Source organism: Nerophis lumbriciformis, linkage group LG04 (genome assembly GCF_033978685.3).
Source record: "Nerophis lumbriciformis linkage group LG04, RoL_Nlum_v2.1, whole genome shotgun sequence".
NCBI lineage: Eukaryota > Metazoa > Chordata > Actinopteri > Syngnathiformes > Syngnathidae > Nerophis > Nerophis lumbriciformis.
The window spans coordinates 50,117,893-50,143,202 of NC_084551.2; the positions used below are offsets into that span (position 1 = coordinate 50,117,893).

General features: G+C 37.5%; 1 protein-coding gene across 2 annotated transcripts in view; it reads left to right on the forward strand.

Moving 5' to 3' along the window:
• Positions 1 to 21,348, forward strand: part of tbx20 (T-box transcription factor 20) — a 35,438-nt gene extending 14,090 nt beyond the window's left edge. For both annotated transcript variants that reach the window (XM_061945907.2, XM_061945899.2), the window contains exons 7-8: positions 14,578 to 14,690; positions 18,658 to 21,348. In XM_061945907.2, coding sequence (XP_061801891.1) covers positions 14,578 to 14,690; positions 18,658 to 18,956 — 412 coding nt within the window. In that variant the 3' untranslated portion in view covers positions 18,957 to 21,348. The remainder of the gene's footprint in view (positions 1 to 14,577; positions 14,691 to 18,657) is intronic.
• Positions 21,349 to 25,310: the final 3,962 nt, after the last annotated feature.

Genomic DNA, 25,310 nt, shown 5'->3' on the forward strand with positions numbered 1-25,310 from the left:
ATCTGTGTGTGTGTGTTCTTGTATTTCTACCATTCTTGAGACATCAACAAGGAAAAGTAGCTTCCATATGAGGAGGTGTGAACAAGTTAGGACATAAATCATGGTCCCAATACAGAAAACCGTTGCATCTAATAGAGAACGTCTCATTTGCACCCCTGGTGGTGAAATCTATCAAAATGAGGGTGGTCCCAAAAAGGAGGGATTTTTCAAATTGACTGTGTGTCGATTTTAAAAGTGCTCCCCCTCTGGTCAACATATGAAATAACAAGTGTGTGTATGAAATTGAAATGTGCCCTCTTTGGCTAAAATTAATAAAAAACATTTTTTTTAAAATAAATATGTATATAGAGACATACTGTAATAACCTGAAGTAAAATTCACATTATTATTACAATATTGCCAACATTTTACAGTTTCTTATAAATTTGTGACTTTTGTCGAGTAAAATTACGACTCTTCATAAAATTGCCAAGATTTTAAGCTTTTCTTGTAAAATTGCGACTGTTATTGAGTAAAATTCCCACTTTTATCATAATATTGCACAAATGTTCAGTTTTTCTTGTAACATTTTGACTTGCGTTGAGTAAAATGACGACTTTTATTATAATACTGCCAACATTCTAAGTTTTTCTTGTGAAATTCCAACTCATTTTTCACAACAAGCTTTTTTCTATTTGCATAGTATGTATATATTATTAATGTTGTAAATACACATCTTTATATATCTAGAAAGGCTGGCCTAAAGAGGGAGGCATTTTTGGGAGGTCTCAAGAAGGTAACAAATACAAGAATGTGTATGTGTGTTCTTGTATTTTTACCCTTCTTGAGACATCAACAAGGAAAAGTAGCTTCCATATGAGGAGGTGTGAACAAGTTAGGACATAAATCATGGTCCCAATACAGAAAAGCATTGCATCTAATAGAGAATGTCTCATTTGTGAAATCTATCAACATGAGGGTGGTCCCAAAAAGGAGGGATTTTTCAAATTGACTGTGTGTCGATTTTAAAAGTGCTCCCCCTCTGGTCAACATATGAAATAACAAGTGTGTGTATGAAATTGAAATGTGCCCCCTTTGGCTAAAATTAATAAAAACATTTTTTTTTAAATAAATATGTATATAGAGACATACTGTAATAACCTGAAGTAAAATTCACATTATTATTATAATATTGCCAACATTTTACAGTTTCTTATAAATTTGTGACTTTTGTCGAGTAAAATTACGACTCTTCATAAAATTGCCAAGATTTTAAGCTTTTCTTGTAAAATTGCGACTGTTATTGAGTAAAATTCCCACTTTTATCATAATATTGCACAAATGTTCAGTTTTTCTTGTAACATTTTGACTTGCGTTGAGTAAAATGACGACTTTTATTATAATACTGCCAACATTCTAAGTTTTTCTTGTGAAATTCCAACTCATTTTTCACAACAAGCTTTTTTCTATTTGCATAGTATGTATATATTATTAATGTTGTAAATACACATCTTTATATATCTAGAAAGGCTGGCCTAAAGAGGGAGGCATTTTTGGGAGGTCTCAAGAAGGTAACAAATACAAGAATGTGTATGTGTGTTCTTGTATTTTTACCCTTCTTGAGACATCAACAAGGAAAAGTAGCTTCCATATGAGGAGGTGTGAACAAGTTAGGACATAAATCATGGTCCCAATACAGAAAAGCATTGCATCTAATAGAGAATGTCTCATTTGTGAAATCTATCAACATGAGGGTGGTCCCAAAAAGGAGGGATTTTTCAAATTGACTGTGTGTCGGTTTTAAAAGTGCTCCCCCTCTGGTCAACATATGAAATAACAAGTGTGTGTAAGAAATTGAAATGCGCACCCTTTGGCCAAAAATAATAAAACAAATAAAATACATATGTGTATATAGAGACATACTGTAATAACTTGAAGTAAAATTCACATTATTATTATAATATTGCCAAAATTTTACAGTTTTCTTATAAAATTGTGACTTTTGTCGAGTAAAATTACGACTCTTCTCATAAAATTGCCAAGATTTTAAGCTTTTCTTGTAAAATTGCGACTGTTATTGAGTAAAATTCCAACTTTTATCATAATATTGCACAAATGTTCCGTTTTTCTTGTAACATTTTGACTTGCGTTGAGTAAAAGTACGACTTTTATTATAATACTGCCAAAATTCTAAGTTTTTCTTGTGAAATTCCAACAAATTTTTCACAACAAGCTTTTTTATATTTGCATAGTATGTATATATTATTAATGTTGTAAATACACATCTTTATATATCTAGAAAGGCTGGTCCTAAAGAGGTAGGCATTTTTCGGAGGTCTCAAGAAGGTAACAAATACAAGAATGTGTGTGTGTGCGTGTGTGTGTGTGTGTGTGTGTGTGTGTGTGTTGTATTTCTACCCTTCTTGAGACATCAACAAGGAAAAGTAGCTTCCATACGAGGAGGTGTGAACAAGTTAGGACATAAATCATGGTCCCAATACAGAAAACCATTGTATCTAATAGAGAATGTCTCATTTGCACCCCTGGTGGTGGAAATCTATCAAAATGAGGGTGGTCTTAAAAAGGAGGGATATTTCAAATTGACTGTGTGTCGCTTTTAAAAGTGCTCCCCCTCTGGTCAACATATGAAATAACAAGTGTGTGTAAAAATTTGAAGTGAAATAAATATGTATGTAGGGACATACTGTAATAACTTGAAGTAAATAAAAAAACTAAACATTTATTTGAAAAAATTAACTAAAAGCAGTCTTTTTCTCACAATGTGTCAACTTTTTTTTAAATAAAATTGGGAACAGTTTCTCATATTTTTTCTGTTCCTGTAATTGACTGTGTGTCGGTTTTAAAAATGCTCCCCCTCTGGTCAACATATGAAATAACAAGTGTGTGTAAGAAATGCACCCCCTTTGGCCAAAATGAATTACAATAAATAAATAAATAAATAAATATATATAGAGAGACATACTGTAATAACAAAGTAAAATTCACATTATTATTATAATATTGCCAAAATGTTAAAGTTTTCTTATAAAATTGTGACTTTTGTCGAGTAAAATTATGACTCTTTTCATAAAATTGCGACTGTTATTGAGTAAAATTCCAACTTTTTTCATAATACTGCACAAATGTTCAGTTTTTCTTGTAACATTTTGACTTGCGTTGAGTAAAATTACGACTTTTATTATAATACTGCCTAACATTCTAAGTTTTTCTTGTGAAATTGTGACCTTTTTCTTGTGAAATCCCAACTCATTTTTCACAACAAGCTTTTTCATATTTGCATAGCATGTATATATTATTAATGTTGTAAATACAATTTGTTATATACCGTATTTTTCGGACTATAAATCGCAGTTTTTTTTCATGCGACTTATACTCAGGCGCGACTTATGTGTGAAATGATTAACACATTAGCGTAAAATATCAAATAATATTATTTATCTCATTCACGTAAGAGACTAGACGTATAAGATTTCATGGGATTTAGCGATTAGGAGTGACAGATTGTTTGGTAAACGTATAGCATGTTCTATATGTTATAGTTATTTGAATGACTCTTACCATAATATGTTACGTTAACATACCAGGCACGTTCTCAGTTGGTTATTTATGCCTCATATAACGTACACTTATTCAGCCTGTTGTTCACTATTCTTTATTTATTTTAAATTGCCTTTCAAATGTCTATTCTTAGTGTTGGCTTTTATCAAATAAATTCCCCCAAAAAATGCGACTTATACTCCAGTGTGACTTATATATGTTTTTTTTCCTTCTTTATTATGCATTTTCGGCCGGTGCGATTTATACTCCGGTGCGACTTATACTCCGAAAAATACGGTATCTAGAAAGGCTGGTCCTAAAGAGGGAGGCATTTTTCTCAGGCCTCAAGAAGGTAAAGTGGCCTAGTGGTTCAAACCCCCAGCCGAGTCATACCAAAGACTATAAAAAATGGGAGCCATTACCTCCCTGCTTGGCACTCAGCATCAAGGGTTGGAATTGGGGGTTAAATCACCAAAAATGATTCCTGGGCGCAGCCACCGCTGCTGCTCACTGCTCCCCTCACCTCCTAGGGGGGTGAAAACGGGGATGGGTCAAATGCAGAAGACACATTTCACCACACCTAGTGTGTGTGTGACAATCATTGGTACTTTAACTTAACTTAACAAATACAAGGGGCCGTGCACACACACACACAACACACACACACACACACACACACACACACACACACACACACACACACACACACACACACACACACACACACACACACACACACACACACACACACAGAAAGAGAGACAGATTCTCATCATTTCTGATTACGGCACTAAAGCCAAAATCAAACCAACTGCTCGTTTCCTTCAATCCTGCATCGTGAAGCGCGCACACACACACACACACACACACACACACACACACACACACACACACACACACACACACACACACACACACACACACACACACACAGAAAGAGAGACAGATTCTCATCATTCCTGATTACCGCACTAAAGCCAAAATCAAACCAACTGCTCGTTTCCTTCAACCCTGCATCGTGAAGCACACACACACACACACACACACACACACACACACACACACACACACACACACACACACACACACACACACACACACACACGCACACACACTGTTTGAAGGCTGTGAATTAGACCCGATCAATCGATCTTTGGGGAGCAGCACAAATCGCATTAGTCTGGAGTCGCCTGCTGCACTCAAACACACTTTAATCCAATTGGCTGCACTGAGTGATTGAAGCCAACAGGCCCCGCCCACCCGCTCCCACGCCTGCAGTGCATTGTGGGACTTAGTGTACCAAAGGGGTGGGACAGTGACACACACACACACATTTGGTCTGCTGACAGATATTGCACTTTCCTAACCTGATTGGGGGGCTAATGTGGACCATGGCTGTCATGATGCTGAACACACACACACACACACACACACACACACACACACACACACACACACACACACACACAATTTGTGTCACTGTGTTTTGACAAGACTTGACAAGGGTTGTACGGTATAGCGGTATACTCAAGAATCATATTCGGTGCTGCACCGCCTCTAAAAAGTACCGGTCATTGCTGGTTTACGAGCTGAGGAGCATGTTCGGCAGCGCACAATCACCGAGTACTTACAAGCAGACACAGTGTGGAGACAGAAAAGGGAAAATGGACGCATTTTGGCTTAAAAACTAACGATAAAGGTGAAGTTATAACACTGAAACGCCCTCAGGAAGAAGTGCTTTAAGTCCATACGCAGTCTGCAGTGTTGTAGCTACTTCTAAATCACTAATCCTGGTCTCCATGGCGACAAATAAAGTAAGTTTCTTACAAGTATCATTATCACTGCAGGACCAGGAATAGCTGAACATGCTTCACTACACACCGTAGCTCACCGCCGTCAAAATGTAAACAAACGCCATTGGTGGATCTACACCTGACATCCACTGTAATGATACCAAGTACAGGAGCGTATCTAGTCCATACTACTATGATTATATCGATATTTTTTACCGACACAAAATCTTTTTTCCTTTTTAAAATGTATATTATGTTTATAAACTCAGGAAATACGTCCCTGGACACATGAGGACTTTGAATATGACCAATGTATGATCCTGTAACGACTTGGTATCGGATTGATACCCAAATGTGTGGTATCATCCAAAACTAATGTAAAATATCAAACAACAGAAGAATAAGTGATTATTACATTTGAACAGAAGTGTAGATAGAACATGTTAAAACAGAAAGTAAACAAATTTCATACTTGCCAACCTTGAGACCTCCGATTTCGGGGGGTGGGTGTGGGGGGCGTGGTTAAGAGGGGAGGAGTATATTTACAGCTAGAATTCACCAAGTCAAGTATTTCATATATATATATATATATATATATATATATATATATATATATATATATATATATATATATATATATATATATATATATATAAGAAATACTTGACTTTCAGTGAATTCTAGCTATAAATATATATATATATATATATATATATATATATATATATATATAAGAAATACTTGACTTTCAGTGAATTCTAGCTATAAATATATATATATATATATATATATATATATATATATATATATATATATATATATATACACACAGGTAAAAGCCAGTAAATTAGAATATTTTGAAAAACTTGATTTATTTCAGTAATTGCATTCAAAAGGTGTAACTTGTACATTATATTTATTCATTGCACACAGACTGATGCATTCAAATGTTTATTTCATTTAATTTTGATGATTTGAAGTGGCAACAAATGAAAATCCAAAATTCCGTGTGTCACAAAATTAGAATATTACTTAAGGCTAATACAAAAAAGGGATTTTTAGAAATGTTGGCCAACTGAAAAGTATGAAAATGAAAAATATGAGCATGTACAATACTCAATACTTGGTTGGAGCTCCTTTTGCCTCAATTACTGCGTTAATGCGGCGTGGCATGGAGTCGATGAGTTTCTGGCACTGCTCAGGTGTTATGAGAGCCCAGGTTGCTCTGATAGTGGCCTTCAACTCTTCTGCGTTTTTGGGTCTGGCATTCTGCATCTTCCTTTTCACAATACCCCACAGATTTTCTATGGGGCTAAGGTCAGGGGAGTTGGCGGGCCAATTTAGAACAGAAATACCATGGTCCGTAAACCAGGCACGGGTAGATTTTGCGCTGTGTGCAGGCGCCAAGTCCTGTTGGAACTTGAAATCTCCATCTCCATAGAGCAGGTCAGCAGCAGGAAGCATGAAGTGCTCTAAAACTTGCTGGTAGACGGCTGCGTTGACCCTGGATCTCAGGAAACAGAGTGGACCGACACCAGCAGATGACATGGCACCCCAAACCATCACCCAACCATGCAAATTTTGCATTTCCTTTGGAAATCGAGGTCCCAGAGTCTGGAGGAAGACAGGAGAGGCACAGGATCCACGTTGCCTGAAGTCTAGTGTAAAGTTTCCACCATCAGTGATGGTTTGGGGTGCCATGTCATCTGCTGGTGTCGGTCCACCCTGTTTCCTGAGATCCAGGGTCAACTTTTCAGTTGGCCAACATTTCTAAAAATCCCTTTTTTGTATTAGCCTTAATATTCTAATTTTGTGACACACGGAATTTTGGATTTTCATTTGTTGCCACTTCAAATCATCAAAATTAAATGAAATAAACATTTGAATGCATCAGTCTGTGTGCAATGAATAAATATAATGTACAAGTTACACCTTTTGAATGCAATTACTGAAATAAATCAAGTTTTTCAAAATATTCTAATTTACTGGCTTTTAACTGTATATATATATATATATATAAGAGAAATACTTGAATTTCAGTGTTCATTTATTTACACATATACACACACATAACACTCATCTACTCATTGTTGAGTTAAGGGTTGAATTGTCCATCCTTGTTCTATTCTCTGTCACTATTTTTCGAACCATGCTGAACACCCTCTCTGATGATGCATTGCTGTGTGGCCCGCACAAAAGTGCATTCATCAAATGCACTAGATGGCAGTATTGTCCTGTTTAAGAGTGTCACAACATTGCTGTTTACGGCAGACGGACTGCTTTACGGTAGACGAAAACGTGACTGCTGTTGTTGTGTGTTGTTGCCGCGCTGGGAGGACGTTAATGAAACTGCCTAACAATAAACCCACATAAGAAAGCCAAGAACTCGCCCTCCATCATTCTACAGTTATAATGATTGGGAAGGCACGTTGTTTATATTGTGGGGAGGGTGCGTGGCCTCCAGCTCCGCCTGAATTTTGGGAGATTTTCGGGAGAAAATTTGTCCCGGGAGGTTTTCGGGAGAGGCGCTGAATTTAGGGAGTCTCCCAGAAAATCCGGGAGGGTTGGCATTTATGAAATGTTAACAACGCGGAACGCTCTCCCTGACCACCTGAGGGCACCACAGACTGTGGATGCTTTTAAAAAAAGGCTTTAAAGCCCTTCTTTTCAAAAAAGCCTTTTTTTAGATATATGCATACTAATTATAGCTATTTGGCGATTCTAGTTTTTATTTTTATTTATTATCTTTTTATTTTTTTAAATTATTTTTTTAATACACTGTAAATAAATAAATGATAAATGGGTTGTACTTGTATAGCGCTTTTCTACCTTCAAGGTACTCAAAGCGCTTTGACACTACTTCCACATTTACCCATTCACACACACATTCACACACTGATGGCGGGAGCTGCCATGCAAGGCGCTAACCAGCAGCCATCAGGAGCAAGGGTGAAGTGTCTTGCTCAGGACACAACGGACATGACGAGGTTGGTTCTAGGTGGGGATTGAACCAGGGACCCTCGGGTCGCGCACGGCCACTCTCCCACTGCGCCACGCCGTCCCTTGAGATTGTTTACTCAATATATAATGCTTTTTACAAATAAAATCTATTATTATTATTAACAATAAATGAACAAGTACATTATTAATACATTTGTACAGCTTGTCCTTTCTAATATTGACAAAATAATAGGTGTATAAATGACACAATATGTTACTGCATATGTCAGCAGACTAAATTAGGAGCCTTTCTTTGTTTACTTACTACTAAAAGACAAGTTGTCTTGTATGTTCACTATTTTATTTAAGTACAAACTTGCAATAAGAAACATGTTTAATGTACCCTAAGATTTTTAGTTAAAATAAAGCCAATAATGCAATTTTTTGTGGTCCCCTTTATTTAGAAAAGTAGCGAAAAGTATCCAAATATATTTTGGTACCGGTACCTTTCATAAATAATCCATTTTTAAAAGACGTTTTAGCGAACAAGCTTTTCTAACCTGTTTTGAAAATGTTTCATTGTGTGAATGTGCTCTACCTTCCACATTTTTCACCCGATTCAAACCGTTCCAACTTCAAACTGTTCAGCCTATTCGGGAATCGCGGGCTTTTCCTTGACAAATTCCCAAAAATTACCAGATTTCCCAGAATTCCAGGTTTTCCGGGACATTTTTCCCATTCAAAATGAATTGGCCATTTTTCAAACTTTCACCGTTTCCACATTTTTCAAGCCATTCAAACCATTCCACCTTCAACACATTACACTCATCCTGGAAATTTAAACTATAATTTTTCCAAATTAAATTTTTTTCCAGGAATTCCCAGAATTCCCGTTTTTTAAAACCCTTTTTTCCGTCCACATTTTTCAACCCACTTCAACCGTTCCAGCATCCAAACATTCCTCTTAATCAAAACAAAAAATGAAGTTGTTTTTCGAGCTGGAAAAATTATTAGTTTTCCCGAAATTCCAGGAATTCCGTAATACCATTTCTCAATTAAAATTAGTTACTACTTCAACATTTCTCAACCGATTTAAAAAATCTAACACCAACCATTTCAACTCATTCAGACCATTCAAGTTTTTTTTCACCATTTTCAAAAAAATTCCTGCTTTTCCCGAAATTCCAAAATTTTTGGGACATTCAATGGGACATTCTTCAAAGTTCCACAACTCCCACATTTTTCACCCGATTCAAACCGTTCCAACTTCAAACTGTTCGACCTATTCGGGAATCGCAAGCTTTTCCTTGACAAATTCTAAAAATTACCAGATTTCCCAGAATTTCAGGTTTTCCGGGACATTTTTCCCATTCAAAATGAATTGGCCATTTTTCAAACTTCCACCGTTTCCACATTTTTCAACCCATTCCACCTTCAACGCATTGGAAATTCAAACTATCATTTTTCCAAGTTCAAAAGAATTCCAGAAATTCCCGTTTTTTCAAACCTTTTTTTGACCCTCTTGTCCTTCTACATTTTTCAACCCACTTCAACTGTTCCACCGTCCAACATTCCTCTTAATCAGGACAAAAACGAAGTTGTTTTCCACCTTCAACATATTCCACTCATCTTGGACATTCATTTTTCTAAGTCCCAAAAAATTCCAGGAATTTTCAGGATTCTCGTTTTTTCGAACCTTTTTTTCTGGCGACTACTCCTTCCACATTCTTCAACCCACTTCAACAGTTCCAGTGTCCAATCATTCTTCTTAATTAGGACAAATAACAAAGTTGTTTTTCGAACTGTAAAAAAAATCCCGGTTTTCCAGGAATTCCCTAATACCATTTCTCAATTAAAAATAGTTACTACTTCAACATTTCTCAACCGATTTAAAAATTCCAACACCAACCATTTCAACTCATTCAGACCATTCAAGTTTTTTTCACCATTTTCAAAAAAATTCCTGCTTTTCCCGAAATTCCCCAATTTTTGGGAAATTCCCATTGAAATCAATGGAACATTCTTCAAAGTTCCACAACTCCCACATTTTTCACCCGATACAAACCGTTCCAACTTCAAACTGTTCAGCCTATTTGGGAATCGCGGGCTTTCCCTTGACAAATTCTAAAAATTACCAGATTTCCCAGAATTACAGGTTTTCCGGGACATTTTTCCCATTCAAAATGAATCGTCCATTTTTCAAACTTCCACCGTTTCCACATTTTTCAACCCATTCCACTATCAACGCATTCAACTCATCTTGAACATTCAAACTATAATTTTTCCAAGTTCAAAAAAATTCCAGAAATTACCGTTTTTTTCAAACCCTTTTTTGACCCTTTTTTCTGGCGACTACTCCTTCCACATTTTTCAACCCACTTCAGCCGTTCCACCGTCAAAACATTCCTCTTAATCAGGACAAAAAACAAAGTTGTTGTTCGAACTAGAAAAATTCCAGATTTTCCCGAAATTCCAGGAAATCCTTAATACTTAATCCTTAATAATTAAAAATGTTATTACTTCAAAATGTATCCAAAATTCCAACACCAACCATTTCAACTCATTCAGACCATTAAACTTTCTTTTTTTTTTACCTTCCATCCATTTCCTACCGCTTGCCCCTTTAAAAAAAAATCAAGAAAACAAAATCCCACTTTTCCCAGATTTTGGGGAAATTCCCATTGAAATCAATGGGACATTCTTCAAAGTTCCACAACTCCCACATTTTTCACCCGATTCAAATCGTTCCAACTTCAAACTGTTCAGCCTATTCAGGAATCACAGGTTTTCCCTTGACAAATTCCAAAAATTCCCAGATTTCCCGGAATTCCAGGTTTTTCACATTCCAAAATGGATTGGCCATTTTTCAAACTTTTCACCATTTCCACATTTTTCAACCCATTCAAACCATTCCACCTTCAACATATTCCACTCATCTTGGACATTCATTTTTCTAAGTTCAAAAAAATTCCAGGAATTCTCAGGATTCCCGTTTTTTCGAACCTTTTTTTCTGGCGACTACTCCTTCCACATTTTTCAACCCACTTCAACCGTTCCAGCGTCCAATCATTCCTCTTAATTAGGACAAATAACAAAGTTGTTTTTCGAACTGTAAAAAAATCCCGGTTTTCCCGAAATTCCAGGAATTCCCTGATACCATTTCTCAATTAAAAATGTTACTACTTCAACATTTCTCGGCCGATTAGAAAAATTGCAACACCAATCATTTCAACTCATTTAGACCATTCACGTTTTTTGTTTTTTTTACCATTTTCAAAAAAATTCCCGCTTTTCCCGAAATTCCCAATTTTTTGGGAAATTCCCATTGAAATCAATGGGACATTCTTCAAAGTTCCACAACTCCCACATTTTTCACCTGATTCAAACCGTTCCAACTTCAAACTGTTCAGTCTAATCAGGAATCGCAGGTTTTCCCTTGCCAAATTCAAAGAATTCCCAGATTTCCCAGATTTCCAGGTTTTTCCTATTCAAAATTGATTGGCCATTTCTCAAACTTTTCACCATTTCCACATTTTTCAACCCATTCAAACCATTCCACCTTCAACATATTCCACTCATCTTGGACATTCATTTTTCTAAGTTCAAAAAAATTCCAGGAATTCCCACAATTCCCATTTTTTCAAACCCTTTTTTCTGGCGACTACTCCTTCCACACACACACACAAAATTGCGCTTTTCCCGAAATTCCCCAATTTTTGGGAAAATTTCAATGGGACATTCTTCAAAGTTCCACAACTCCCACATTTTTCACCCGATTCAAATCGTTCCAACTTCAAACTGTTCAGCCTATTCAGGAATCCAGGTTTTCCCTTGACAAATTCCAAAAATTCCCAGATTTCCCAGAATTCCAGGTTTTTCACATTCCAAAATGGATTGGCCATTTTTCTAACTTTTCACATTTCCACATTTTTCAACCCATTCTTTCAACCACCTTCAACATATTCCACTCATCTTGGACATTCATTTTCTAAGTTCAAAAAAATTCCAGGAATTTTCAGGATTCCCGTTTTTTTAAACCCTTTTTTCTGGCGACTACTCCTTCCACATTTTTAACCCACTTCAACCGTTCCAGCGTCCAAACATTCTTCTTAATTAGGACAAAAAACAAAGTTGTTTTTCGAGCTGGAAAAATTATGTTTTCCCGTAATTCCAGGAATTCCTTAATACCCTTTCTCAATTAAACTAGTTACTACTTCAACATTTCTCAACCGATTTAAAAATTCCAACGCCATCCTTTTAACTCATTCAGACCATTCAAGTTTTTTTTTACCTTCCATGCATCCATCCATTTCTTACCGTTTGCCCCTTTAAAAAAAAAAAAATCGCGTTTTTCCCGAAATTCCCCAATTTTTGGGAAATTCCCATTGAAATCAATGGGACATTCTTCAAAGTTCCACAACTCCCACATTTTTTACCTGATTCAAACCGTTCCAACTTCAAACTGTTCAGTCTAATCGTGAATCGCAGGTTTTCCCTTGCCAAATTCCAAAAATTCCCAGATTTCCCAGAATTCCAGGTTTTTTCCCATTCAAAATGAATTAGCCATTTTTCAACCCATTCAAACCATTCCACCTTCAACATATTCCACTCATCTTGGACATTCATTTTTCTAAGTTCAAAAAAATTCCAGGAATTCCCAGAATTCCCGTTTTTTCAGGCGACTACTCCTTCCACATTTTTCAACCCACTTCAACCGTTCCACCATCCAAACATTCCCTAATACCATTTCTCAATTAAAAATGTTACTACTTCAACATTTCTCGGCCGATTTGAAAAATTGCAACACCAATCATTTCAACTCATTTAGACCATTCACATTTTTGTTTTTTTTTACCATTTTCAAAAAAATTCCCGCTTTTCCCGAAATTCCCAAATTTTTGGGAAATTTCGATTGAAATCAATGGGACATTCCTCAAAGTTCCACAACTCTCACATTTTTTTATCTGATTCAAACTGTTCCAACTTCAAAATATTCAGCCTGTTTGGGAATTGTGTGCTCTGCTTCAACAATTATAAAATAAAAACAAAAATTCCAGGTTTTCAGTTCAACTTCAGCCTTGGAGCATTCACACGCAATCAGGAATTAACTCATCTAGTTATAATTACTACAGCAAATAATACTTTCTGAATGGAATCGTCACCCACCCCCCTCGCACAAATGTCCTCATATTTGACTGCTTAAGCTGCATTATTGTAGTAAAGATCAAAAGACAACGTCATGTTATTTCACCGAGAAACACATTTGAACATTTAGGTGCCAACATATTCAATGTGGCCAAAATGTTGTGTTCGTTTAGGTTGGTAGGTAGAAATGACCTTTTGGTTCTTTGAAACTGTAAATATGTTCACATTTTCTTCAGGAATAGAAGTCATTTTAAAATGCAAAAAAAAACAATCGAAGTTGTAAATATTTATTATTAATTAATAAAAAATGTTTAGCACGTTAATGCATCGTTTGCAACTAAAAGATCGAAAGAAGATTTCAACTAGAGATCGGCAAACACAAGATACACTTACAATTAGTGCATCAACCCAAAAAACCTCCCTCCCCCCACAAAAGGGTTGTTTCTTTCTGTTATTAATATTCTGGTTCCTACATTATATATCAATATATATCAATACAGTCTGCAAGGGATACAGTCCGTAAGCACACATGATTGTGCGTGCTGCTGGTCCACTAATAGTACTAACCTTTAACACTTAATTTTACTCATTTTCATTAATTACTAGTTTCTATGTAACTGTTTTTATATTGTTTTACTTTCTTTTTTATTCAATAATTTTTTTTAAATTTATTTATCTTATTTTATTATTATTTTTTAAAAGTACCTTATCTTCACCATACCTGGTTGTCCAAATTAGGCATAATAATGTCTTAATTCCACGACTGTATATATCGGTATCGGTAATTAAAGAGTTGGGCAATATCGGCAAAAAGCCATTATCGGACATCCCTAATTTCAACCAATAAAAAGAATCAAGAAGAATAACTACTCAAAACTACACTTTAGGAACATTGGCACCCCCTGGTGGACGTATGGAGCAATTACACGTCGGCTGTCACAAACCAATAAGAGTTTGTTGATAATTTACAGTAGAAAATGTGGTTTATATGCAGGTGTGCTAATGCAACTATCAACATAATAATAGTAATAGTAGAGCAATAGAATAAATGATTAGGTGGTTATAAAAGTATTAGTAACAACTTATAATATTCAAGATGAACGTGTTGGAAAAAAGACAAGGAGATTTATTTCCGGGTGTTTCTCTTGGACTCGTGCTGCAGGGAAAGTGTTGAGAATCTCATCCACAAGCACTCGTACGCCCGCTCGCCCATCAGGACCTACGCCGGCGAGGACGACGGCCTGGGAGACGACGGTCACACGCCTCATGGCAGAGGTGAGCCTTCAATGTGAGGAGGATGAAGATGGTGATGTAAGGATGAAGATGAAGATAGTAATGGGATGTTTGTGAAGATGATGACGATGGTGGTGGGAAGGATGATGATGAGGAGAATGGTGATGATGAGGATGAAGAGGTCGAGGGTGGTGAGGATGAAGAAGATGGTGAGAATAATGAAGATGAAGCTAGGGATGTGAGGATGATGATGAGGGTGATGAAGATGGTGATGTAAGGATGAAGATGAAGATAGTAATGGGATGTTTGTGAAGATGATGATAGTGATGATGACGATAATGATGGTGAAGATGACACCGATGGTGGTGAAGATGATGAGGATGAGTATACCAACGATCTTATGATGAAGATGATGATAGTGAGGATGTGACAATGGTGATGATAATGATGATGACAAATATAATTAGGATGATGATGATGAAGAATGAATATGTTTAGGATGATGATGATGAAGAATATGTTTAAGATGATGAACATGATTATGTTTAGGATGATGATGAAGATGGATATGTTTAGGTTAATTATGATGAAGATCATTATGTTTAGGATGATGATGATGATTATGATTATGTTTAGGATGATGAAGATGATTATGTTTAGGATGATGATGATGAATATTTTTAGGATGATGATGAAGATGAATATGTTAAGGATGATGGTGATGAAGATGATTATGTTTAGGATGATGGTGATGAAGATGAATATGTTTAGGATGACGATGATGATTGTTTAGGATAATGATGATGATGAAGAAGATTAATATGTTTAGGATGATGATGAAGAAGATTAATATGTTTAGGATGATGATGAAAAAGATTAATATGTTTAGGATGATGATGATGAAGAAGATTAATGTTTAGGATGATGATGATGATGATGAAGAAGATTAATGTGTTTAGGATGATGATGAAGATGAATATGTTTAGGATGACAATGATGATTGTTTAGGATAATGATGATGATGAAGACGATTAATATGTTTAGGATGATGATGATGATGAAGAAGATTAATATGTTTAGGATGATGATGAAGAAGATTAATATGTTTAGAATGATGATGATGATGAAGAAGATTAATGTGTTTAGGATGATGATGAAGATGAATATGTTTAGGATGACAATGATGATTGTTTAGGATAATGATGATGATGAAGAAGATTAATATGTTTAGGATGATGATGATGAAGAAGATTAATATGTTTAGGATGATGATGATGAAGAAGATTAATATGTTTAGGATGATGATGAAAAAGATTAATATGTTTAGGATGATGATGATGAAGAAGATTAATATGTTTAGGATGATGATGAAGAAGATTAATGTGTTTAGGATGATGATGAAGATGAATATGTTTAGGATGACAATGATGATTGTTTAGGATAATGATGATGATGAAGACGATTAATATGTTTAGGATGATGATGATGAAGAAGATTAATATGTTTAGGATGATGATGAAGAAGATTAATATCTTTAGGATGATGATGATGATGAAGAAGATTAATGTGTTTAGGATGATGATGAAGATGAATATGTTTAGGATGACAATGATGATTGTTTAGGATAATGATGATGATGAAGAAGATTAATATGTTTAGGATGATGATGATGATGAAGAAGATTAATATGTTTAGGATGATGATGATGATGAAGAAGATTAATATGTTTAGGATGATGATGATGATGAAGAAGATTAATATGTTTAGGATGATGATGAAGATGAATATGTTTAGGATGACGATGATGATTGTTTAGGATGATGATGATGATGAAGAAGATTAATATGTTTAAGATGATGATGATGAAGAAGATTAATATGTTTAGGATGATGATGATGAAGATTAATATGTTTAGGATGACAATGATTGTTTAGGATGATGATGATGATGAAGAAGATTAATATGTTTAGGATGATGATGAAGATGAATATGTTTAGGTTGATGATGATTGTTTAGGATGATGATGAAGAAGGTTAATATGTTTATGATGATGATGAAGAAGATTAATATGTTTATGATGATGATGAAGACGATTAATATGTTTAGGATGATGATGAAGAAGATTAATATGTTTAGGATGATGATGAAGATGAATATGTTTAGGTTGATGATGATTGTTTAGGATGATGATGATGATGATGAAGAAGATTAATATGTTTATGATGATGATGAAGAAGATTAATATGTTTATGATGATGATGAAGAAGATTAATATGTTTAGGATGATGATGAAGAAGATTAATATGTTTAGGATGATGATGATGAAGAAGATTAATATGTTTAGGATGATGATGATGATGATGATGAAGAAGATTAATGTGTTGAGGATGATGATGAAGATGAATATGTTTAGGATGACAATGATGATTGTTTAGGATAATGATGATGATGAAGAAGATTAATATGTTTAGGATGATGATGAAGAAGATTAATATGTTTAGGATGATGATGATGAAGAAGATTAATATGTTTAGGATGATGATGATGATGAAGAAGATTAATATGTTTAGGATGATGATGAAGATGAATATGTTTAGGATGACGATGATGATTGTTTAGGATGATGATGATGAAGATTAATATGTTTAGGATGATGATGATGATGAAGAAGATTAATATGTTTAGGATGATGATGAAGATGAATATGTTTAGGATGACGATGATGATTGTTTAGGATGATGATGATGAAGAAGATTAATATGTTTAGGATGATGATGAAGATGAATATGTTTAGGATGACGATGATGATTGTTTAGGATGATGATGATGAAGAAGATTAATATGTTTAGGATGATGATGATGAAGATTAATGTTTAGGATGATGATGAAGATGAATATGTTTAGAATGACGATGATTGTTTAGGATGATGATGAAGAAGATTAATATGTTTAGGATGATGATGAAGATGAATATGTTTAGGTTGATGATGATTGTTTAGGATGATGATGAAGAAGATTAATATGTTTATGATGATGATGAAGAAGATTAGTATGTTTAGGATGACGATGATGATTGTTTAGGATGATGATGATGATGAAGAAGATTAATATGTTTAGGATGATGATGAATATTATTTTCAGGATGGTGATGAAAATGATGAATAAAATGATTATGTTTAGGATGATGAAGATGATTATGTTTAGGATGATGAAGACTATTTACATGTTTAGGATGATGATGAAGATGACGTTGATGATGAAGATGATTATGTTTAGGATGATGACGAAGATGATTTATATGTTTAGGATGATAATGAAGATGATGGCGATGATAATGTTTAGGATGATGGTGATACGTTTAGGATGATGATGATGAAGAAGATGATTATGTTTAGGATGATGATGATGATGAAGATTTATATGTTTAGGATGATGATGAAGATGATGATGATTATGTTTAGGATGATGATGATGATGAAGATTTATATGTTTAGGATGACGATGAAGATGATGTTGATGATTATGTTTAGGATGATGATGATGATGATGATGATGAAGATGTATATGTTTAGGATGATGATGATGATGAAGATGTATATGTTTAGGATGATGATGAAGATGATGATTATGTTTAGGATGATGATGATGGTGAAGAAGATGATGTTGATGATTATGTTAAGGATGATGATGAAGATGATGTTGATTATGTTTAGGATGATGATGATGATGATGAAGATGTATATGTTTAGGATGATGATGAAGATGATGATTATGATTAGGATGATGATGATGAAGAAGATTTATATGTTTAGGATGATGATGAAGATGATGTCGATTGATAATGTTTAGGATGATGGTGATGATGACGATGATTATGTTTAGGATGATGATGAAGAAGATGAAAATTGTTAGGATGATGATGAAGATGATTATGTTTAGGATGATGATGATGACAATGATGAAGATAATGACGTTAATGATGATGACATCATGCGTCATGTGACGACAGGTTCAGTGTTCAGCGCGTCAGACAATCTGTCTCTGAGTTCCTGGGTCGCCGGCACCACTTCGGGCTTCTCTGGCTTCCAACACGCCCCCCAGTCCTTGTCCGCCTCCCTGCCACACCCCATCCAGGGCTCCCTGCCGCCCTACGGCCGCCTGGGCCTGCCCCTCACCCCCATGCAGGGCAGCGGGCCGTCCTTCCCGTCCTTCCACATGCCTCGCTACCATCACTACTTCCAGCAGGGACCCTACGCCGCCATCCAGGGCCTACGCCACTCCTCCACCGTCATGACGCCCTTCGTATGACTCCGCCCCCTCACGCCGTCCCCGTGTAAATATTCCCACTAAAGACACTTGAAACAACGTCCTGACAAAGTATCGGTGAAGTTGTCATCTTTCCTGAGGCTGACAAGACGGCCGACTGGACCTCGAACCTCAAACGCATCGTTGACTCGCACGATGTCAACACTTTGCCAAAGCGAGGAGACGACGCTTTGCCGCCTTTTGGACAAATTCTTCAACGACACAGGAAGTGAAGGCGTACAAAGATGGCGGTGCGGCATTCGCTCGCTATAAAGAGCTAAACAAACATTAGCATGCATGCTAACGGAAGTAGAAAAGCTCAAAATCCATCCATCCAGCCATCCATCTTCTTCCGCTTATCCGAGGTCGGGTCGCGGGGGCAGCAGCCTAAGCAGAGAAGCCCAGACTTCCCTCTCCCCAGCCACTTCGTCCAGCTCCTCCCGGGGGATCCTGAGGCCAGCAGGGAGACATGATCTACCCAACGTGTCCTGGGTCTTCCCCGTGGCCTCCTACCGGTCGGACGTGCCCTGAACACCTCCCTAGGGAGGCGTTCGGGTGGCATCCTGACCAGATGCCCGAACCACCTCATCTGGCTCCTCTCCATGTGGCTTTACTTTGAGCTCCTCCCGGAAGACCCTATCTCTAAGGGAGAGACCCGCCACCCGGAGGAGGAAACTCATTTCGGCCGCTTGTACCCGTGATCTTGTCCTTTCGGTCATAACCCAAAGCTCATGACCATAGGTGAGGATGGGAACGTAGATCGACCGGTAAATTGAGAGCTTTGCCTTCCGGCTCAGCTCCTTCTTCACCACAACGGATCGATACAGCGTCCGCATTACTGAAGACGCCGCACCGATCCGCCTGTCGACCACGATCTCACTCGTAAATAAGACTCCGAGGTACTTGAACTCCTCAATCTTTTTTTTTTTTTACGTTGATGCTTCAAAACAACAAACTTAGCTTCCTGCCCGGTTAGCATTTTTGCTAGCGGTAGCTCAAGCTAACAGGCCAAACTCATCGTTTACAATTAGCTGGTTTAGCGAGCTAGTTCTAACGTCACATAGAAACAGAAGGATGCCGTGTAGCATGTTGGAGAATTAGCTCAGAATGAGAGAAGTTTCCGGTCATTTGTCTGTTGTTGCGCTTGCCCAGTATTCCCTCTCAGGGAATTAAAGTCACTGGTCAATCCCAAGTTCTTTCAGATGACATATATGCAGAGTAAGAAGGACCATCAAGACAGAATAGGAATATTATCAATATTATTATATTTTACTGAAGCTTCAGGAGACCAGCCCACACCAATACATTCATACCGGCTTCTCGAATTGGTCTAACTAGGGCTGCAACAACTAATTGATTAAATCGATTAAAAAAATAGTTGCCGATTAATTTAGTCATCGATTCGTTGGATCTATGCTATGCGCATGCGCAGAGGCTACTTTTTTAAAATTTATTTTATTAAATAAACCTTTATTTATAAACCGCAACATTTACAAACAGCTGAGAAACAATAATCAAAATAAGTATGGTGCCAGTATGCTGTCCCCCCCTCCCCCCCCAAAAAAATACTTTAAAGGATAGAAATGTCGTTAGTCTCTTTTATCCCATTATTAATCGAAGTAATAATCGCCAGATTAATCGAATATCAAATTAGTTGTTAGTTGCAGCCCTAGATCTAACATTCAAATGGAAGAGACAACTTCTTGCATACAATGAAAGCCCCCACCTTCTCCAGAGAGGAATACAGACTCATTGTTCTCCTACAGATAAGATATAAGGGAGTACTCCAACTCCTTAATTGCAAGCCTTCAAGGTAACACACAGTTAAGAGTTTGAAAAAAGATGCTAGCAAGCTAACATTTGGCAAGGTCTCTTTAATGTTCATTCCTAAAGCATCCGTTGACACTTTTTAGCGTGATCTTTGGGCTCAAGTGTTTAAAAACAAAAAGTTCCTTCCTATTCTTTCATGTTTGGGTTTCTGTCAAAGAGAAATGTTGACTTCTCCTGGAAACATTCAGATGGTAGCCATTGAACCTCCTTTGTCTTCGTCTCTCTCATCAAACTGGAGACTTCAAAGAAGGACTCGTCACACGCAGCCAAGCCTCGACAGTATTTGGACTCAAGACTCCCGCATTCTGTATTTTACTAGCGCACGTTTACTTTGAAGAAAGTAGTAAGTGTTTGAACGTGTACATAAAGACACTTCAGGAAGTCAAACTGAATATTTATTGTTTCTATGAATGTAAAATGTACAAAATGACGCCGCTTTATTGACATGTTTTTTTTTTTACCTTGTAATCTGAGCACCAAACAGGGCTGTGTTGTTTAGTTGATTTTATTTAAGTGCAATATATTTATTATGTTCTCTGAAAATAATGCAACACGTTACTTGTCAAACCTGAGAAATATACTGTATATCACCACCCAAACAATGACCTGTTTTCTTATTTAATCATGTTTTTGTCCATGATGATTCGCAGAAGAATGAACCACAACTTCTTATTAAATATACCTATTGTACTAGAACATATATTTATTTTCACAGGTTTCTCTGTTCTTCCCCTGAAGAGCAGGGAAACCTGCGAAACAGGCTTGTAGGGATGAAATAGCCTCTGTGTTTTTTCCTAACCTAACGTATATACACATATATATACACATATATATATACACACATGTATATATACACATTTTTATATATATATATATATATATATATATATATATATATATATATATATATATATATATTAGACATGCGCGGTTTGCGGGCACAACCGCGGAGTCCGCGGATTATCCGCGGATCGGGCGGATGAAATTTAAAAAAATAAGATTTTATCCGCGTGCGGGTCGGGTCGGGCGGATCAATTAGATTTTTTTTTTTTTTTTTTTTTTTTTTTTTGCGGGTGGCAGTTAAACCAATTCGGAAATATATACACATAGTTAAATGTTACCCACATACGAAAAACGAGCAGGCACCTGCTGCATATGCCACAACAGAAGAAGAAAAAAGAAAAGAGATGGACACTTTTACGGAGCGGAGAAGGGACGCCTCGCCGGTGTCCGGGACCGAGGCCCCTTCCCCCGAGAGGGCCCCACCGGGAGCCGTAGCTGAGGCGATCCGCGAGAAGGGCCCGACGCACGTCCAGGGTCACTACCGCGCCCACCGCACCGACCCCGCCTCGTCCGCCTTCGCCGCGGCCGGCGTCACGCGCAGCAGGTAAGCAGCTTACCTGCCCGCCACCCCCCGAAATTCACATTTCTATCACAATTATCATACTGTAAACATGGTAAGCTAACTTCATTCAAATTAATAGTCCTGTCAATAGCATGGAATTACAATTCAAATGTAGTTTTTTTGTAAGCCTTTCAAAAGAATTCAAAATATGAAAAATTCATGAAAATTAATTTAAGCCATCAGACACTTTGAAAAGTGGCACATCACATCTCTAATGTAATCATTTTAACTTTTCAACAGAAATAGCACTGCAAAAATATTAAGGACATACTTCTGTATTTTGGTAGTTATGCTGTCAACATTTAACAAGATTTCTTCAACTTGGACTTGAAAGCATAAATAGTATAAACACTTTTAACAGTATGTCGTGCTGTGAAATACAGCCGACAGGATTGCGCACCACACAGGAAGCAAGGCTAAAGTGCATGCAGGTGCAGGAGAAGAAAGGACTTCTTTCATTTAAGGTTTGTGATAAACCATCAAACTCATTCGTTAAAAGGACTCTATAGTAATATAAAGCGAATTTTTCTGGACATTATCATGCAAGAAAAGTTTATTTTTGGGACCGCGATCACCGCGTAATGATTTTTAAAGGTTGCATTACAAACATGTAACTGTCCCATATGATCAGCCAGTGCGATTGGAAGTCCATGCTCAATTATTGCCTCCGTAAATAAAACTTCGGCATTTATCACATCCAAAGAATCTGTTTGGGCGACGAAAAACGTTGAAAGTTTTCCACTTGTATCGCTAGCAACGGCATTAGACTTGTGTTTTTTTGTCCCAAAGTGGTCTTTTACATCGCTAATTCCTCCGTGTCCGATCGAAAAATCTTGTCTGCACAAGGTGCAATTCGCGTAGTTTTCACCCTTTTTTTTTTAAATTAAAGAAAAAACGTATTTTTTATCACTGCACCCGTAACCCGGAATAGGTTGATGAAAACCGTACGAATTACGGGAAAACCGGAGTAGTTGGCAGGTGCCTCACTAATGCCTTGCATCGTCTATATTAGATATACCGGGCGGGTGCGGGCGGATGCAGTTCTGATCAAATGTTAGATCGGGTGGATTGCGGATGGTTGACGACTTTCTGATGCGGTTGCGGATGAAATATTTGCCTATCCGCGCATCTCTAATATATATATATATATATATATACATATACACATATATACATACACATACATATATATACTGTATATATATACATATACATATATACATACATATGTGTGTATATATAATATATATATATATATACATATATAAATACATGTGTATATATATATATATATATATATATATATATATATATATATATATATATATATATATATATATATATATTTATATATATATATAAATATATATATATATATATATATATATGTATGTGTGGGGAAAAAAATCACAAGACTATTTCATCTCTACAGGCCTGTTTCATGAGGGGGGGTACCCTCAATCATCAGAAAATCTCCTGATGATTGAGGGTACCCCCCCTCATGAAACAGGCCTGTAGAGATGAAATAGTCTTGTGATTTTTTTTCCCACACATACATATATTGCGCTCTACTACGGTATCGAGCACTATTTTTTGGATAACCTTATTAAGACATATAAATATATATGTATATATATATACACACATATATATTCCCACCTCCGGAGGAACTTTGAACATGTCACGAGAGAGGTGCTGGACATTGAGTCCGAGTGGACCAGGTTCCGCACCTCTATTGTCGAGGCGGCTGATTGGAGCTGTGGACGCAAGATAGTTGGTGCCTGTCGTGGCGGTAATTTTAGAACCCGCTGGTGCTCACCGGCGGTGAGGGATGCCGTCAAGCTGAAGAAAGAGTCTATCGGGTTCTTTTGGCTCATAGGACTCCTGAGGCAGCGGACAGGTACCGACAGTCCAAGCGGTTTGCGGCTTAAGCGGTCGCGGAGGCAAAAACTCGGACATGGGAGAAGTTCGGGGAACCTATGGAAAACGACTTCCGGACGACTTCGAAACGATACTGGACCACCATCCGCCGCCTCAGGAAGGTGAAGCAGTGCACTGTCAACACCGTGTATAGTGAGGATGGTGTTCTGCTGACCTCAACTGCGGATGTTGTACATCGGTGGAGGGAATACTTCGAAGACCTCCTCAATCCCACCAACACGTCTTCCTATGAGGAAGCAGTGCCTGGGGAATCTGTGGTGGGCTCTCCTATTTCTGGGGTAGTTAAAAAGCTCCTCGGCACCAAGGCACCGAGGTTGGATGAGATCCGCCCAGAGTTCCTTAAGGCTCTGGAAGCTGTGGGGCTGTCTTGGTTGACAAGGCTCTGCAACATTGCATGGACATTTGGGGCGGTACCTCTGGATTGGCAGACCGGGGTGGTGGTTCCTCTCTTTAAGAAGGGGAACCGGAGGATGAGTTCCAACTATCGTGGGATCACACTCCTCAGGCTTCCCGGTAAGGTCTATTCAGGTGTACTGGAGAGGAGGCTACGCCGGATAGTCAAACCTCGGATTCAGGAGGAACAGTGTGGTTTTTGTCCTGGTCGTGGAACTGTGGACCAGCTCTACTCTCGGCAGGGTCCTTGAGGGTGCATGGGAGTTTGCCCAACCGGTCTACATGTGCTTTGTGGACTTGGAGAAGGCATTCGACCGTGTCCCTTGGGAAGTCCTGTGGGGAGTGCTCAGAGAGTATGGGGTATCGGACAGTCTGATTGTTGCGGTCCGCTCCCTGTAAGATCAGTGTCAAAGTTTGGTCCGCATTGCCGGTAGTAAGTCGGTTACGTTTCCAGTGAGGGTTGGACTCCGCCAAGGCTGCCCTTTGTCACCGATTCTGTTCATAACTTTTATGGACAGAATTTCTTGGCGTAGTCAGGGCTTTGAGGAGATCCGGTTTGGTGGCTGCAGGATTAGGTCTCTGCTTTTTGCAGATGATGTGGTTCTGATGGCTTCATCTGGCCAGGATATTCAGCTCTCACTGGATCGGTTCGCAGCAGAGTGTGAAGCGACTGGGATGAGGATCAGCACCTCCAAGTCCGAGTCCATGGTTCTCGCCCGGAAAAGGGTGGAGTGCCATCTCCGGGTTGGGGAGGAGACCCTGCCCCAAGTGGAGGAGTTCAAGTACCT